This window comes from Grus americana, chromosome 1 (assembly GCF_028858705.1).
Source record: "Grus americana isolate bGruAme1 chromosome 1, bGruAme1.mat, whole genome shotgun sequence".
In the NCBI taxonomy this organism is placed as follows: domain Eukaryota; kingdom Metazoa; phylum Chordata; class Aves; order Gruiformes; family Gruidae; genus Grus; species Grus americana.
Window position 1 is genome coordinate 216,939,403 of NC_072852.1, and position 17,439 is coordinate 216,956,841.

General features: G+C 47.6%; 1 protein-coding gene across 11 annotated transcripts in view; it reads right to left on the minus strand.

The window, feature by feature from the left end:
• The window catches only part of UVRAG (UV radiation resistance associated), a 101,555-nt gene extending 97,983 nt beyond the window's left edge, over positions 1 to 3,572 (minus strand). For 6 of the 11 annotated variants that reach the window (XR_008578637.1, XR_008578638.1, XM_054836997.1 and 3 more), the window contains exon 1: positions 3,337 to 3,572. Coding sequence is in view for 6 of the 11 variants with exons in the window: in XM_054837065.1 (XP_054693040.1) it covers positions 3,337 to 3,417 (81 nt within the window). In the remaining 5 variants the exon portion in view is untranslated. Of the gene's footprint in view, positions 1 to 1,228; positions 1,890 to 1,911; positions 1,972 to 3,336 lie in introns of those variants that run through there. The other 5 variants (XM_054837006.1, XM_054837024.1, XM_054836991.1 and 2 more) reach the window with 5 other exon arrangements.
• Between the last annotated feature and the right edge of the window lie 13,867 nt (positions 3,573 to 17,439).

A 17,439-nucleotide genomic window follows, 5' to 3' on the forward strand; every position in this document is an offset into this window, starting at 1 on the left:
TTACTTTTCTTCTGTCATCTATCTTTATCATGGTAAAGTAGTGGGGGGTATTTTTGTCATTTTCTAAAATGGTTCTAGCCATTATTTCTGAGGGATCTTCCTGTGCTCCACCCAAACGAAAAGCTAATTATACCTATAGTTTATTCAGGCCCTGGTTAGCCATCTAGACAAGAGGGATGCTTCAATTTATGGACATGGATCTGACTGACTGGAAATCATTTCAGTAAAAAAAAGTATAGGTTTTTTTTCTTCCTTACAACTCCCTAATCACTCACTACAAACTGTGCATCAGTACAGCTGTTTGTACAACAGTAGATGCAGTTCATGCTCAAGCCTGCAGGTCTTCAAACACTGTCTCACAGTTCATTAAAAGTCTCAGTCTCTCTAATGTTGGAATTGATAGCACAAGCTTATCAATTTCAGTATGAAGGAAAAGTTTGAAGTGCTGGATGCACTGATTCTGGAGCCCACCAAGATGTGCTTTCCTGCCTCTGGACAACCACACATGACATCTGTTTTGGTCAGCAATTAGCACAGTAACATGCAACAGATCATTTGACTGCAGCATGACTGGTTCTCTATGTTAAGGCTGCATTTTTTTGTCCAACCTCTTCCATCTAAAATATTAGTCTGAAAGGTTTGGCTCCCCCACCCCCCACTGCTTTGAACTCCTTATAATGACAGGACTGAAAAGTTTGTTTTGAGCATTTAGAAATCAGTAAGTTATCACGACACTCCTTTCTTGCATCGAGCAACTAGGAAGAGATAACGATAAAGAGTCTCTGCTTTTAAAGTGTAATTATTTCATGACACATTTTCAGATCCGTTAGATTCACTCTTCCAGCAAAAAAACCCAACACCTTGGCACAATTAATTATTGACACAAATTTGAATTTTATGCTTAACCAGATGCATTACTTCTTTACAGCCACATACTCTAATTCTCCCATGTAAAACGTGGAATACAACAGTGAAAGGCATCCTTAGGCCAGGTCATCCTGTCACTAACGAACAAGCTAAAGAATAGGTTAGTCAGTCTGACAAGTGTGGTCACACTGGCAAAAGGTCTTGAATGTGACTTTTCACTCCTGCAAATGTGTCAGTAGCAGCAGCTTTGTTTTCTAATCAAAGTGAATTTCACTGGCACAATTAAACCTAGACAAAACACAAGTTACACGTTCAACAATTCAGTTTCTAACAAGTCACTTCAGTCATTGAAAGCACTCACCTTAAGTTCACATTTGAGAATCTGGTCTTTAGAGAGATTTATAGCCATGACTCAGACCATCTTACTCTCATCCTTATAGTCAAAGAATGCAGCACTGGGTGTTCTAGAGGAAACTGCCTACTAAAACAAATCACGAAGCTGACTTCTGTGCTGGCAGGTAGCAAACAATTACCTTGCATTACGTAGCACCACGCTCAGATCAAACAGATTTTTGCATTATAGAAGTGGTACAACAGACTGGTATGACTTTTTCATTCTTTTTCATGATTCTGCAGTAAAATATCTCCAGGGTGATTAGCCCCTTCAGGGTAAGGTATCTTGCAATTCAGTAACAGACTTTTAAGCTCAGATAATACAGTCAAAAAGGATGATTTGTTATCAGGGTATCCGACTGTAGTCTCAGAGCTTCTTGATTTGATTGCAGGCACTGACACAGCATACAGATACCTCAGCACATGGTTCTTATTTGCAGAGCACACAGCGAAAACAATACCTCAGACTTTGTCACAGGCTTACACTTGCTACAATTAACATTTCTTCAGCACCCATACAAGCATCCTACATAACTTAAACTAAATATTTACTTGACTGGAACATCCTATAATTGATGATTCAGTTTCTGCTCCTACAAACTCCTACAAAAGTTTCTGCTCCTAGAAAAAAAGACTGTGTTTTGGTCTCACTTTCATAAATGAAGTCCAATGACTAATAGCTAAGGTTTCTCCCCGCAGCATTCACTTGGTTCTTGCACAAGCCTGGGAAAGAATAAAATCAGAAATTCAGCAGGGAGAAGGCCATACTTGATCTCCTGAACGATCCAGTGCTCCTTGTAAAGTTCATCCAAAGCACTGCTCGATTACGTTCCTTAACATAGACAGGCCCACATTTTAGAATAAGCACTTGCTCTCATATTAGGGTCAATACTTGCATGGCTCCAGTGGCCAGAAGACATTTCCATTCCCTCCCTTTGCTCCTGAGTGAACCTCTAGTAAATCATGTTTATCCAAGGAGCAGTTATATCTTCTTTTCAAGTTGACGTCTATTGATTTTTCTCTAGTAACTCTTCATTTTCACACCTGGAAGCACGTAGCTCAAGCAAGACCATGTATCTACTTCTTCGTAACGTCAACTGCACCAAGGCAATGAACCAAAACTTCAAGTGCAGACTCACATCTTACAGTATTTCTAAAGGAAAGCATGCCTGTGCTAAGCAATTATTCCCACCGCCACTTAAACTGACTAGACCCGTACAGTAAAAGTCACTGCATGCAAGAGGGGAAAGGGCACAGACTTAGTTTGAAACAGATTGCTAAACCCTCATGCAGAGCCTAGGCTTCCTCACTTAACCTTGCTCCTAACGCTCTCCAAAATTAAAACGTGGGACGGTTGCCCAGTAAACCAAAAGCCAACTATCAGCAAACAGGAAAAACAGAGTTAGCTGAAGGAAGGATGTGATGGGGAGGGAACATTTCACCACTTTTCTGAATACACCATACATTTTATCCATGTTCGCTCTCCTACCCCGTTAAGAGACACAGCAGGAGAGGAGAGGGCACCCCAGCTGCTCCTGTCCCACCAGGTACTCATCTTCCTACCAACCCGAGAGAAGGGTGCTAAAACCCCCTTGCCTCAGCAACCCTCCTTCCGTCACCTCAGGGACTCTGCTTCAGGCATCCCCACACCTCGAGGAGCTCCCCCCCCCCCTTACATCTCAGGGAGTACCACTGCACACCTTCACCTCATGGCATCCCCCATCTCAGGGAGCACCCTGGGCACCCCACATCTCAGGGAGCACCCCCCTTCAACTCAGGGTACCCCACAGATCAGGAACAGCCCCCCAACCTCAGGGAGCACCCCACACCTCAGGGAGCACCCCCCTTCACCTCAGGATACCCACACGCCTCAGGGAACACCCCCCCCCCCCTTCCCCTCACATCACCCCGCACCTCAGCGAGCATCCTCCCGCTTCACCTCAGGGCACCCGTCCATCTCAGAGAGCACCTCCCTCCACCTCTGGGCACCCCACCCCTCACGGAGCACCCCCCTTCACCTCCGGGCACCCTCCCCCTCCAGCCGAGGGCCGTCTCCCAGCCGCCCTTCCCCCGTACCTGCTGCGAGGGCAGCTCCACATGCAAGGCCCGGGTGGCGGAGCCCGGGGGTAAGGCGGTGGGGCCGGCGGCCGAGCTCATCCTCACGGCAGGGCAACGGCCGGGCGACGGCTGCAGCGCCTGCGCATGAGCCCCGCGGGCTGCTTCCCCCCCACCGCCGCCGGGCACCCAGGGGTTAATGGCGGCAGCAGCACCGGCCCGGGCCGCTCGCTACGGAGCCATATTACCGCAGTGCTGGGGGGCGGGCGGCGGGGGGCGGGAGGGAAGGAGCATTCCGCTCGCTCATTGGTCCGTACTCCACCGAGGCGGGAGCCGGGGGTGTCTTTGCGATTCTACTGGCTGCAAGGGACGCCAATCAACGCTCCTCTCCGCGTCCTCTGTCAAACCGTTGGAACTGGAGTCGGCGCCGATTGGAGCGCCGACTTCCGGAAGGCGGGACAACGCATCAGGGAGCGGCTGATGATTGGGGGAAGGCGGTTTTGATTGACGTCTGTCGTCCTCCGTCACGTGTGTGGGGGAGCTGTTTTTATCACGTGGTGGGACGAAAATATTTTGCTGGGTGGGTGCGCGGAGGGGGGGGGGGAAAGAGCGCTGTCGCCATGGCAACGGGGAGGGACCTGGCCCCGCCGCCGCCCGGGCCCTGCTGAGGGGGTGGCGGCGCCGCGCTGGGGGCGGCCGGGCCGGGGACCCCGAGGGGTGCGTTCCCTCGGCTGGGCCCTCACGGCACCACAACCTGCCCCGCATCGTCCGGCCAGCCTGCCCTGTCTATCGGCCAACCAGCCCCACGTGGCATCCACCTGCCCCGCATCACACCGACCTGCCCTGCATCACACCGTTCTATCACGCCAACCGGCCCCACATCACGCCAACCGGCCCCACATCACGCCAACCTGCCCCACATCACACCAACCTGCCCCACATCACACCAACCAGCCCCACATCACACCATTCTATCATGCCAACCCATCCAACATCACGCCAAGCCACCCTACACCAAGCCAACCTTGATACCAACACACGCTGAGGCCCAACGCAGCCATCCCCCCCAGAGCACCCACCTCCATCCCACACCACCCAGACAGCATCCACCTGGACCACAGGGACCATCCCCACCAGGGCATCACCATCCCCACCTACCACGCAGCACCGGGAGCGCCAGTCCTGTCCCCACGCCCTACCGGGGCCACCCGTCCCCACGGCACCCTGCAGCACCTGCCCGGAACAGGCGGCCGCGCTGGAGACGCTCGTCCCCATCTCGCTGCTGGGGACCGGCACGGGCTGTGCCGAAACACCCGTCTCCGCACCGCCGGGAACACCCGTCCCGCCACCCCAGCAGCGGCACTGGGAACGCCTGTCCCCGGCGCACACCGCGGCACTGGAAATGCCTGTTCCCACCGGGCCAGGCGGCTCTGGAAGGGTTGAGTGTGGCGTGCAGTCCTGGAAAGCTCTGTTGTCTCCTGTCCTCCTGTTCTCCTGTCTTCCTCCCTTCCTGTCCTCAGCCCCGTGCAGCTCCCACACCATGGACACCTTCCCCGCTGGAAGCCCACCAAGCCTTCGTTCACCTGCAATACTCACGGTTTTGCAATATTCATGTTATGTTGACTTGCGTTGTCGTCGGCATGCATTTTGGTCTTGGGTGTTCGATGGTGAGCTCATTAAAAATAAAAAATAGAGGAAGAATAGCAAAAAGTGCAAAGTCACATTTTCTGGAGTTTGATGGCCATCCTTGCAGAAGTCATCCTCTTCTATCCTCTTCCATCCTCACCCTCCCTTGCACCATGATCTGTCTTTCCCCAAAGTACTTCCTAGGAGTGGAAAACAGAGCTGCCAAACTCCCCCTCTCAGTAATTCCCCTTTTCACCACGGAGTGACACGTCAGTGTGTGGAGTCTTTTTTACCAAATTGTGTGGTTCTACATGTGGGTGCCCAATAAATTCGATACCTTGAGCTTAAGTTTTGGGCATGGTGAGTCTGGAGTTGTGCTTCAGTTCTGGGTGTTGCTGTCCCTGATTAGGAGTTATTTCAACACAGTGACCTTTTTTGGGGAAGATCTGAGAACCAGTGCATCTCCATTTTTACTTCTCATGAAAAAACCCCTACTATTTCAGTATTTTCAATAGCAAAGTGTGCTATTTTCAAGCATGCAGACTCCTGAGCCACGTTGTGGAGATCAGGTTCAAACGTAGTAATTTTGGACCTGTTCTATCAGTTTGATTCACCTCCTGGTTTCTGGTTCATTACAATGCATGTGCTCCTTCCTTTTGAACTTTCCATCTTCCCCCTGGAGGATTGAAACTTCCTTTTTAAGATGAAATTTGTTTGGTTTGGTTTGTTTTGTTTTTCCCAAGGTGTGAAAAATGCACTTGGAATGACAAAAATTATCATAAAGATTTGGGAGTGCTTTATGAAACTCTTCAGATATGCTTCCTCCAGTAAGCAAAACTAATTCTAGCTCACAATTATATATAGAATTATATATAAAATCAGAGAGGATCACAGTTGTAAGAACATTTCTTCCTGAGATAAATCACTAAAAACAGTTTATGGAAACAGCATGAAGATGCCACTGCTTCTTTGCCCAAAATATCAAAGGATTTTTTTAAAAAAAATCAGTCCTCAGATGATACGTGACTATTCTGTGACCAACTTATGCTGATTCGGTGAAATTAAAATCCATACAGCACTACTGTAGCAGGATTTTCCTCCTCTTCTTAATTTCCACAGGAGCAGGTGACTATCTCAAAACTTTCTTAAAATACCGATGTTTAGAACAGTCAACTGAATTACTTAACATAGCTGCTCGCATGCCCTGTATATGGAGATTGCATTTAATTTGCTGCTTAATGTACACTGAGAGATCTAACCCATAATTCAGGGACTAAAAAGCAAAATTTCCCCCAGAGGAGAATTCAAATATGACCCCAAATCCCATGTTAATTCATTAATGATTTTATAGCAGTGGAACTATTAGAGCTCCAAAGAAGGCCCTGTGGAATTCCAGCTCATGCTGGCTCAGGTTTTGGCCTCGTATTCTAAATTTCAGACTTATCTTTGCTTTTTTACTATCTTAGCGTGACGAGGAAGTGTTTGCGAGAGCATTATAAAATGAGGAATTTCTAGAGATAAGGTTTCAGTTTTACATTTGATTTTCATCGGCTTTGAGAAGTTAAGTCCATCCCTTGCACAGTTCACCACAATGACGGTTCAACACGATGAGAGTCATTTAATAACCCAGATTGTGCCTGAATTCGAACAAAATAATCATCCCTTTTGGGCTTAAAATAACGAGTTAATTAATAAGGATTGGTGGATTACTTTGACCAGAGGATTTGCAAGCTGCAGCCGGGGAGGACTGTGGTTTCTTTTATCCCCGGTTTATGGACGGTCACTCGGAGCAGTAATGCTGGAGCAGAACTACCAGTCTCAGCCGTATACGTGGCATTACGTAGGACCCTATGTAATTTACTGATGCCCTAAGAAATTCTCATCTGAATATTTTAACCACATAAAAAGGCCGGCATTATCTGTCTGCATCGTTTTGAAGATCACAGCATGACCTTTATTACGTCCCAGCGGATGTTTCTGTGGCTGATTATCATAAATGATGAAATTCCTGCAGCTGCAGCAAGTGCATGGATGTACGCAGTGCTCCCTCCTCCACAACCTGCCCATCTGCCCAAGCTGTGTGGTGGGTCGACATGCTGGAGGGAAGGGATGCCATCCAGAGGGACCTGGACAGGCTGGAGAGGTGGGACCGTGTGGACCTCAGGAGGTTCAACAAGGCCAAGTGCAAGGTCCGGAGCACATGGGTCGGGGCAATCCCAAGCACAGCTACAGGCTGGGTGGAAAATGGATGGAGAGCAGCCCTGAGGAGAAGGACTTGGGGGTGTTGGGGGACGAGAAGCTCAACATGAGCCAGCAATGTGCGCTGGCAGCCCAGAAAGCCAACCATGTCCTGGGCTGCATCACCAGCAGCGTGACCAGCAGGTCGAGGGAGGGGATTCTGCCCCTCTACTCCGCTCTGGTGAGACCCCTCTGCAGTACTGTGTCCAGCTCGGGGGTCCCCAGCACAAGAAGGACATGGAGCTGTTGGAGCGAGTCCAGAGGCGGCCACGGAGATGATGCGAGGGCTGGAGCACCTCTGCTATGGAGACAGGCTGAGAGAGTTGGGCTTGTTCAGCCTGGAGAAGAGAAGGCTGCGGGGAGACCTTAGAGCCCCTTCCAGTCCCCAAAGGGGCCTCCAGGAAAGCTGGAGAGGAGCTGGTGACAAGGGCAGGGAGTGACAGGCCAAGGGGAATGGCCTGAAGCTGCAGGAGGGGAGATGGAGATGAGATGTGAGGCAGAAATTCTTCCCTGTGAGGGTGCTGAGGCCCTGGCCCAGGTTGCCCCGAGAAGCTGTGGCTGCCCCTGGCTCCCTGGCAGTGTTGAAGGCCAGGTTGGATGGGGCTTTGGGCAAGCTGGGCTAGTGGAGGGTGTCCCTGCCCATGGCAGGGGGGTGGAACTAGATGGGCTTTGAGGTCCCTTCCAACTCAAACCAGTCTGTGACTCTGATGATTCTATTTCTGCCATAGATCAGGTCAAATATGCTTCTTATTGGGGTATGAGATCATTGCAAAATCACTCAAATGAGCAAACATGCTTCAGTCATGGATGAAAGGATTCCAAGTGCAGTTTGTGAGAAGAGGAAAAATCTTAAGTTTTGTCACAGAATGCCTATTAAATAATGTAATTTAGAGCCACAGATGTGGGGTTAAAGAGCTTGTTTAGTTTTGCCTTTGGAGTGATCAAGCTCAAGCAACAGAGACCAACATCAGAGATTGGTTTTGTGGATGCTAAACTCTGGACCCTTTTATGTCCAAGGTATTTCTGAGTGTCTGTATTTCTAGTTGCAGGGAAATATGTTTGCTCTGTCCCCAGGGTTGTTTTAAACTGCTGTAAGACACTTGTGGATACCTAAGACTTTCTAGTCGTCCCTATGCAATATATCAGAGGGTCACAGTGAAAAGCACAATAAAGGTCAGGTCTTTTTTCTATGACAGCCCTTGGCTTTGAATTAAAAGCAATATATACCTGTGGCATCAGCTGAAGAGCCATTAAGATAGGAGCCGGTACTATAAAAGTACTGATCTGCATGAAATATTCAGAAAAATGCTGAAAATGTGTGCTCAAGTTATACCACTTAAACTCCAAAGGGAGTTTATTAATTTGCAAGTAAATTAGCCAAAATTTGCACTTCACCATTGCCGTCAGATGCATAAATGCTTTTGTTAATTGATTTCATTCATTTATTATGTTTCCTGAGTGTCTAAATGTAGATAAACCCTACCTGAGATAGAGAGACTTCATTGTATTTTTGACACACCATCAAGCTGTTCTGGTCACATTATGTGCATGGAGGAGATCCTTGTTCGGTAGAAGACATCTTCAAGTCAGCTCACAACCATTAGAGACAATTTCCTTGGAGGATGTGGTAGGGGATTCCTGGTGCTTTGGAGTGCAAATGATGCTTGGAATATCTATTATTATCCTGGTGCTTAGAAGAGCTGTTATTTACATGGAAAAACTTCCTTCTCAAACTCAAATATATATTTTAAATTAGATGGAAAAATATATTTTAAATGAGAGAGAGTCATGAAGGAGAACAGCAGCACTATCTCAGAACAAGGTGATGTCCGCATCAACCTTTACAAACCAGCTTTATTTCCATACCGATTGGGTTGTACAAGAAGTAATTGGTAATTTTGCTAATTTCTTTAAGCACTGAGTGTCTTTTTGCTATGTAGACTTAAGCGTTTGGCACCTGGGCTCTTCCCTCATTAGAGTCTTCACAGCACAATTGCAAAATGTGGAGCAACAGCCCATAAAACAAACCTAATTTCTGGGAAAACACTTATTGCTTTAAATCATATTGCTTTAAAATTATGTGTGTGTTATTTCTTTGAAGCCTTCAACATACTAAAACATTGTGGTTTGAGGGAAAGGGTGTTGTTTGTTTTGCTGTTTTTTCTGGTTACCTTGAGAAACGTGTTGGTAGACTGAAGTCATCCGACTGATCGTAGAATCACAGAATCCCAGACTGGTTTGGGTTGGAAGGGACCTCAAAGCCCATCTAGGTCCAACCCCCTGCCATGGGCAGGGACACCCTCCACTAGCCCAGCTTGCCCAAAGCCCCATCCAACCTGGCCTTCAACACTGCCAGGGAGCCAGGGGCAGCCACAGCTTCTCGGGGCAACCTGGGCCAGGGCCTCAGCACCCTCACAGGGAAGAATTTCTGCCTCACATCTCATCTCCATCTCCCCTCCTGCAGCTTCAGGCCATTCCCCTTGGCCTGTCCCTCCCTGCCCTTGTCACCAGTCCCTCTCCAGCTTTCCTGGAGCCCCTTTGGGGACTGGAAGGGGCTCTAAGGTCTCCCCGCAGCCTTCTCTTCTCCAGGCTCAACAAGCCCAACTCTCAGCCTGTCTCCATAGCAGAGGTGCTCCAGCCCTCGCATCATCTCCGTGGCCTCCTCTGGACTCGCTCCAACAGCTCCATGTCCTTCTTGTGCTGGGGACCCCCGAGCTGGACACAGTACTGCAGGGGGGTCTCACCAGAGCGGAGTAGAGGGGCAGAGAGCAAGACCAAAACAGGCTGATCTCAAATCACTGAAGTCAACAGATTAAATTTAAGTGTCCTTGGTGGGGTTTTGATCAAGTTTATGGTGAGGGTTTGCAAAAAAACCCAACAAACCCTCATCAAGTCTTGCTGGCTTGGGATGAGGTTTACCAAATGGCCAAGACATGATGATGCAACTCAGTTCAGCGATGAATGCCGCAGTAGTTGTACCTGAATTAGCCCTGACATACTTTTTTAACCAACCTGTGATGGAGTCAATCTGTTCCAACCTTCTTAACTATCCTAGAAAGTTTTTCTTTAATAGTAAATCCGTTTTTTTTCCTGCCGCCTTTAAAATCTGTTGCTATTTGCTTTATTTTCAGGGAATGATGGATGCACGGATAGAAGATACCTGCAGACTTTAGGGATATTGCACTCTGTTTTGCTACAGGAATCTCACCTACCGGTTATAGTGTAACCTGAGTATGTGAACTTGATTTTTTTCTTTGGATAAGACATTTCAGCATGTTTACTCCTGTGAGAGGGTTGCCAGTTACTTTAGAAGTTGTTTGAATTAGCTTGTTGAAAAATCCAAACAAAAGCTTATTGTCCAAAAAAGCTGGAGAGGGGTCAAGTGGCAGGGGGTTGTAAAAGCTGCCTTCAGAAAGATGTTATTACCTCATCACTGTAGCCATAAAGAAAAGCTTTTACCGGAAAAAAACCTTTAACAAGTTCAATAAATGTTCAAAGAACCTCACAAAAAGCTTCTCAGTTTGGAAACATCGTGATGCGTTATGTTTTGAGTGTGGCGTAACAGAATTGCTGCCATGCGAAGTCACGCTGTGATCTTCCCAGGTTTCACAAGTGAGGCAGAATCAGACCAAGATAGTTTGGGATGAGGATGTTTTAAAGGGCCTCCTGGGAATGGCATTTGGGATTAAAGCCATGAGCCCCCGGTGTCCTTGCTCAGGGACATGTCTGCATTAAACACAGGAGGTTTTGGCTTTGTGGGGACTATATATGAGCTTCGAGTGAGGGATTGCTGGCATCCTGCTTAATAGGGCTTGGCAAGGTGCTGGTTTGCCCTATGAATTGCTGTTGCAATAGTTGGGAAAATGTTATTTTGGATCAGATAAAAAACCAAAACCCCAAGTCATTAAATGTGCTCTGGAATGGAAGATGCTGTACAAATATACATGATTACCAAATGTGCTTTGTAAATGAATGGAGGCAGCTGAACCGATTTATTTAATGATAGAGACAATTAACATATAAGCTAAAAGGCAGAGCAGGAAAAAAAAAAAAAAGAGGGTGTCGTGGTTTAACGCCAGCCGGTAACTGAGCACCATGCAGCCACTCAGTCACCCCTCCTGCCCTGAGGAGATGGGGAGGAGAATGGGAAAAAACTCATGGGTTGAGATAAAGACAGTTTAATAGGATAATAAAGGAAGAGAATAGTAACAACAACAACAACAACAATAATAATAAAGTAACGCACAAATGCAATTGTTCACCACATGCGAAAGGAAAATAAACCAACCTGATGCCCAGTCTGTTTCTGAACAGCAATCCCACCTCCCAGCTTGCTTCCCCAGTTCTATACGGTGCATGACGCTCTATGGTATGGAATATCCCTTTGGCCAGCCTGGGTCAGCTGTCCTGGCCGGGCTCTCCAGCTCCTTGTGCGCCTGGCAGGGCGTGGGACGCTGAAAAGTCCTTGACTTACTGTAGACACTACAACTACCCAGCAGCAACTCAACCCATCAGCGTGTTATCTACATTGTTCTCATCCTAAATCCAAAACACAGCTCTATACCGGCTACTAGAAAGAAAACTGACCCTATCTCAGCCGAAACCAGGACAGTATTCACCTCTTACTCCATACCATCTCCATCATGCACAGGTCCTATACTTCCCAATACATTCCAATTAATCACCATCACTTTTCCTGTCTTTTGATATGTACACACAGGTATCATTCCCTTACTGTATGGGCCATCCCTCTAAAATGTCCGTTGAGTTCATTTAGTCCGTGACTTTGGGCTCCATCTGTCATAACAGTGTCTCAGGGCAGGAGCGATGGTGTGTACTGCAGGGCTGTTGCCTGCTGCATCCGGAGCTCGTAGCTGAGGTATCTGGCATGGCCCATGCTCACAGTCTGTGTGCTGAACATGTCAATCTCGAAGAAGTTGCTGAGTGCTCATTGCTGAAGCCAGTTCTGGTTTCATCACCTCTGCACCTTGCTCACTTTCATCGAAGATCATTCTTCATTAGTCTGGGCGATTCTTATTGTAATACCATTGATACAGCATATAGCAATTGTAGTAGTGATGACATGCAATATTATGTAGCAATCAACATCATACAATTCAAATCATTGGCTATTCTCACCCAAAATCAGATCCCCTTGAGGTACACGTTGGACTTCTCCATCCTTCTGCATCACCCACCAAGTGCACCCAGGTCCTTGAGCAAAAGCAATCCCACAGATGGGTTTGCCTTTGCCCGAGGCAGGAGTAACCCAGGCTGTCTTTCCCAACATATTCTTCATGTGCACTACAGGAACTTTCTCTCCTTCCATGATATATGGAAGTTTTGACTGGGCAGCACCAGCTCAACTGGCACATCCCCCACTGTTGACTAACCAGGTGGCCTTTGCTAAACGTGTATCCCAATGCTCGAGGGTCCCACCACCCATTGCTCTCAGTGTAGTCTTTAGCAGTCCATTGTATTGTTTGATTGTCCTGGAGGCTGGTGCATGGTAGGGGATGTGATACATCCACTCAATGCCATGCTCTTTGGCCCAGCTGTCTATGAGGTTGTTTCGGAAATGAATCCTGTTGTCTGACTCAATTCTTTCTGGGGTGCCATGTCGCCACCAGAATTGCTTTTCAAGGCCCAGGATAGTGTTCTGGGCAGTGGCATGGGGCATGGGACATGTTTCCAGCCATCTGGTGGTTGCTTCCACCATTGTAAGCACATGTTGCTTGCCTTCGCAGGTTTGTGGGAGTTTGATGTAATCAATCTGCCAGGCCTCTCCATATTTATGTGCACCTGCATTTTCTTCTTGCAGAGGTGGTATTTCGATTTCCTTACTTCATCTGATGTGAAATGGTTGCATTTTCCACCCCAGAATTGGTTGCATTTTGCCAATGGGCAAAGTAATTCCTTCTGTGAATATTTATAGTGCTTTTAAAGGCCCTTTGAATGGAAAGTTTCTGCAGGATGACCCTTTAATGAGTATGAAAGCTAAGCACACATAAGGAGAAAAAAAAAATCAATATACACATTGGCTGTGAACCCTCCCCATGACAGCATTTGCACCACAAGCTTGTATTCTTATTGGCTATAAGCGCCTCCGGAACAATATAGTGCCATTATACCAACCCATCATGTCTGTCTTGATCTTTGACTTATTTGATTTAATTTAATAGAATCATAGAAAGACAGACTGGTTTGGGTTGGAAGGGACCTCAAAGCCCATCTAGTTCCACCCCCCTGCCATGGGCAGGGACACCCTCCACTAGCCCAGCTTGCCCAAAGCCCCATCCAACCTGGCCTTCAACACTGCCAGGGAGCCAGGGGCAGCCACAGCTTCTCGGGGCAACCTGGGCCAGGGCCTCAGCACCCTCACAGGGAAGAATTTCTGCCTCACATCTCATCTCCATCTCCCCTCCTGCAGCTTCAGGCCATTCCCCTTGGCCTGTCACTCCCTGCCCTTGTCACCAGCCCCTCTCCAGCTTTCCTGGAGCCCCTGTAGGGACCGGAAGGGGCTCTAAGGTCTCCCCGCAGCCTTCTGTTCTCCAGGCTGAACAAGCCCAACTCTCTCAGCCTGTCTCCATAGCAGAGGTGCTCCAGCCCTTGCATCATCTCCGTGGCCTCCTCTGGACTCGCTCCAACAGCTCCATGTCCTTCTTGTGCTGGGGACCCCCGAGCTGGACGCAGCACTGCAGGGGGGTCTCACCAGAGTGGAGTAGAGGTGTAGAATCCCCTCCCTCGACCTGCTGGTCACGCTGCTGGTGATGCAGCCCAGGACATGGTTGGCTTTCTGGGCTGCCAGCGCACACTGCTGGCTCATGTTGAGCTTCTCGTCCCCCAACACCCCCAAGTCCTTCTCCTCAGGGCTGCTCTCCATCCATTCTCTGCCCAGCCTGTAGCTGGTTTTGGGATTGCCCTGACCCATGTGCAGGACCTTGCATGTTGCCTTGACTTTGTAGGCCATAACATTTTGACTGGTTCTTCACTGATGAAACCTCTATATCCATTTAGAAAGATTTTGTTGGAAGGCACATCCAGGCCCTCTGACATGACAAGGAGGGAGAATGGATGGGTAGTATGATTGCTGCTGCTATACAACTTGTTTGGATAAGATATCTGCCATCCACTACCTCCAACCAGTCATACAGGAGAGCTATATGTTACTCCCTAACCTTCCTGTTCTTTGAACAAGACACATCTCAAGACATTCAACAGCCCAGTCACTTGGTCAAGGATAAGCCTCTGGTCAGGATGGAGGTCGATGTCTCTTCATCCTCTGTTGGCATTATGGGCTTGAGGTGGAAAACCTCATCTGACAGTAGAGAGAACTGGCAACAGCTTGATGACATCTATTGGTGTCCATGGCAAACTCTAGTCACAAAACTTAGTATTTGGAGAACTGAGCTAGTTTCCCCAAAACTTATGCTCTCAGGGTGGGAGAATAGAAATAAATGTCAGACCAGCTCTTTCTTGATGCCTGACTTGGAGAAGTTTGTGAGACAGGAAAGTTTGTGTTTAGAAACTAACAATCAGAGTGGTTTTGGGATGCCACGCAATGGGAATATGCGATCTTGTCACAAGGGCTAATGTTTGACTCAGTCATACATGATGGGAGGGCCATCCTGCACTGTGTAACCTCGATCAAAGCACGACAGAAAGCACAGAGCAAAGCCAGGAACTATTTGGGGAAAAACTCCCGATGTGCAATGATCTGGCAAGGGTGGATCAGATCCGGAAGAAACCAGGGAACGAGTAAATGGTCAGACCACGGATGGAGTTTGAATTTCCACCAGTCTCCTCTTATAGTCTTTTATAGCCTGTTAAAACATTCTCATCCCCAGCCCAGAAGAAGAAAAAATAACCACAAAGCGGAGTAGAGAAAGCTCCTCTTTGGCATTTTTCTTCCTGCCCTTTCAGCTGCAAAAGGTGGTCCCTTGAACCCCTGGCAGAAGTAGGCGGGGAATTGCCCATTTTTGTGATGGTCAGGATTTTCCTTTAGAGGGAAAAACCTCATTTAACTGAGCTGTTGCCAAATAGCACCATTTTTCCCAAGGATCATTTTACAACATGAAGCTTAGAAGGATTTGCACTGTAGAAATTCATTTGTTATTCCATGTGGTACTGCTGCTTGGGCTAAATTGACAAAATATTTATCCAGAGGGTAATACATCCATTTCTGCTCTGGGCCTCCTCTTCCTACAAGGCCATTCCACTCTGGGTTAGTGGTTTCTCGGCATTGCTACCTGGCATTTCCCCAAAATGTATTTTTTTTTTTCCTTATCATGGAGTTACTGACAGGCACCTCATGAGGGCAGCATGTCCTCTCTTTTTCTTTTTTCCACCTCTCTCATTAGACCCAGCTCTACTTTCAGACTGAATCAGGAAAAGCTGGGTACGCACTGCAAATGACGCTATTCTGCTTATGCTACTTGAATTAACGAGGGTCTCAAAGCAAGCTGGTGACATCTCACCTCGTAACATGCTGGTGCCATGGAAAATACTACTGCCCTGCTTTGCAGATAGGGAAAAAGCAGCTAAGTAAACCCATGTAACGTGCTCAGGATGCCCTACGGCTGGTGGTCGAGGAAGGAATAAATCATTGCAGGTATCCTGCACCCAACTGCCATGCTTCTTCCATAAATTTAGTCATGTACCCTTTTGCTCCCGTTCTGTTTGCCGGAGGGAGAGCTCTGATTTGAGGCAAAAGGGGTAAAATAGGACATAAACTATGTAAATGCATGAGAAAGAAGAGGTGGCAATGGGAAGTCCCCTCTCCCAGCCTCCAAGGAGGCACGAACAGGTACAAAAACAGGCTGAACCCCCCTTCCCCAGCTACTCTCCTTCCCTTTTTAACAGGCAAGTTTGTCAGCCCACTCCCAGCCAGAAGGGAGGAGAGATGCATCTGTCAGGAAGGGGCAAATACAACAGTGCAAGAAGATTGAAACCAGAAAGGGCTGATGCAGTCCCGTGCAGAGGAGAGGACAGGGTTACCGGGACTCTTGCAGGTATAGTAAGGAATGTGAGGAAGGCAGGGAGGTCTTAAAGCTCTGGAGAAGTGCAAATGCACTTTAAGGTCAAGGTAAACAACAGCAGAGGAAGGGGAGGCTGCAAGATGGGTCCACAGGAAAGCAAAGATGCACATTTCTCAAAAAAAGACTGTAAAAACAGCTTTATCAGTGCTGTTCTATCATAGGCAGGAGTCTACCTCTTGTTATGGCCAAAGGAAGATGCCTGGACAAGAAGGCGGCAAGAATACAGTGATACCATCCTGACACTGCCCAGCAACCTGTAGCGTGGTCACCACTGAGTCAGAAGTGATAACTCTAACTTCTATTAACATTTAGGTTATTTTACAATACAATCTCTTTTATTCTGGATGCTGTTGTACATCAAAGGCAGCCCCTCTGGGCGAAGGTACCTACAGAACCAGGACACCCCCTCTCTCACTAAATCCATCAAAATCATTAAACACACCACGAGCTAGAGATGAATTTTAGGCAAGGCTCTTAGCCTGCACTCCTAAGATTAGCAGAAAGAAAAGGGAGAACCAACTGCAAAAAAACAGCTTGAAAGGAGTTATTTGTCCACGAGCTCAGATCAGAGGGGTGGTTGAAACTCGTATGAGACTGGCGTGTCCTGGGCTGGCACCTTGGGCACAAGAGGAGATCAAAGGAAAATTCTCCTTTTACAGACTGGTGGTAAGTGGCTAGAAAAGAACAATATTCAGTGGCAATCTCATGTTAGTCCTTAATTAAGGGGACTTCCAGCACAGCCAAGAGTTTTGGGCAGAGCTGGTCCCACCTTGCAGTATGGACAACTACAGGACATTTCTGAGCGCAGCCCTGTATTGGGTCTGGCTGAGATGGACTTAATTTTCCCCATAGCAGCCCTCATGGTGCTGGGCTGTGTATCGGTAGCTAGAAAGGTGTTGGCAACACGCCGGTGTTTTGGGACAGCTGACCCAAACTGACCAAAGGGATACTCCATACCGTATGACATCTGCTCAGAAATAAAAAGCTATGAGAAAGGAGGAAGGGGAGGCATTTGTTATTTATAACATTTCTCTTCCAGAGTGACCATTACACATATTGAAGCTCTGCTTCCTGGGAAGTGGCCAGACATCACCTGCTGATGGGAAGTAGAGAATAATCTTTTGTTTTCCTTTGTTTCCACACACAACTTTTGCTTTTGCTTTATAAAACTGCCTCTATCTTGACCCACAATTTTTTTCCCATTGTCCTGGTTTCAGCTGAG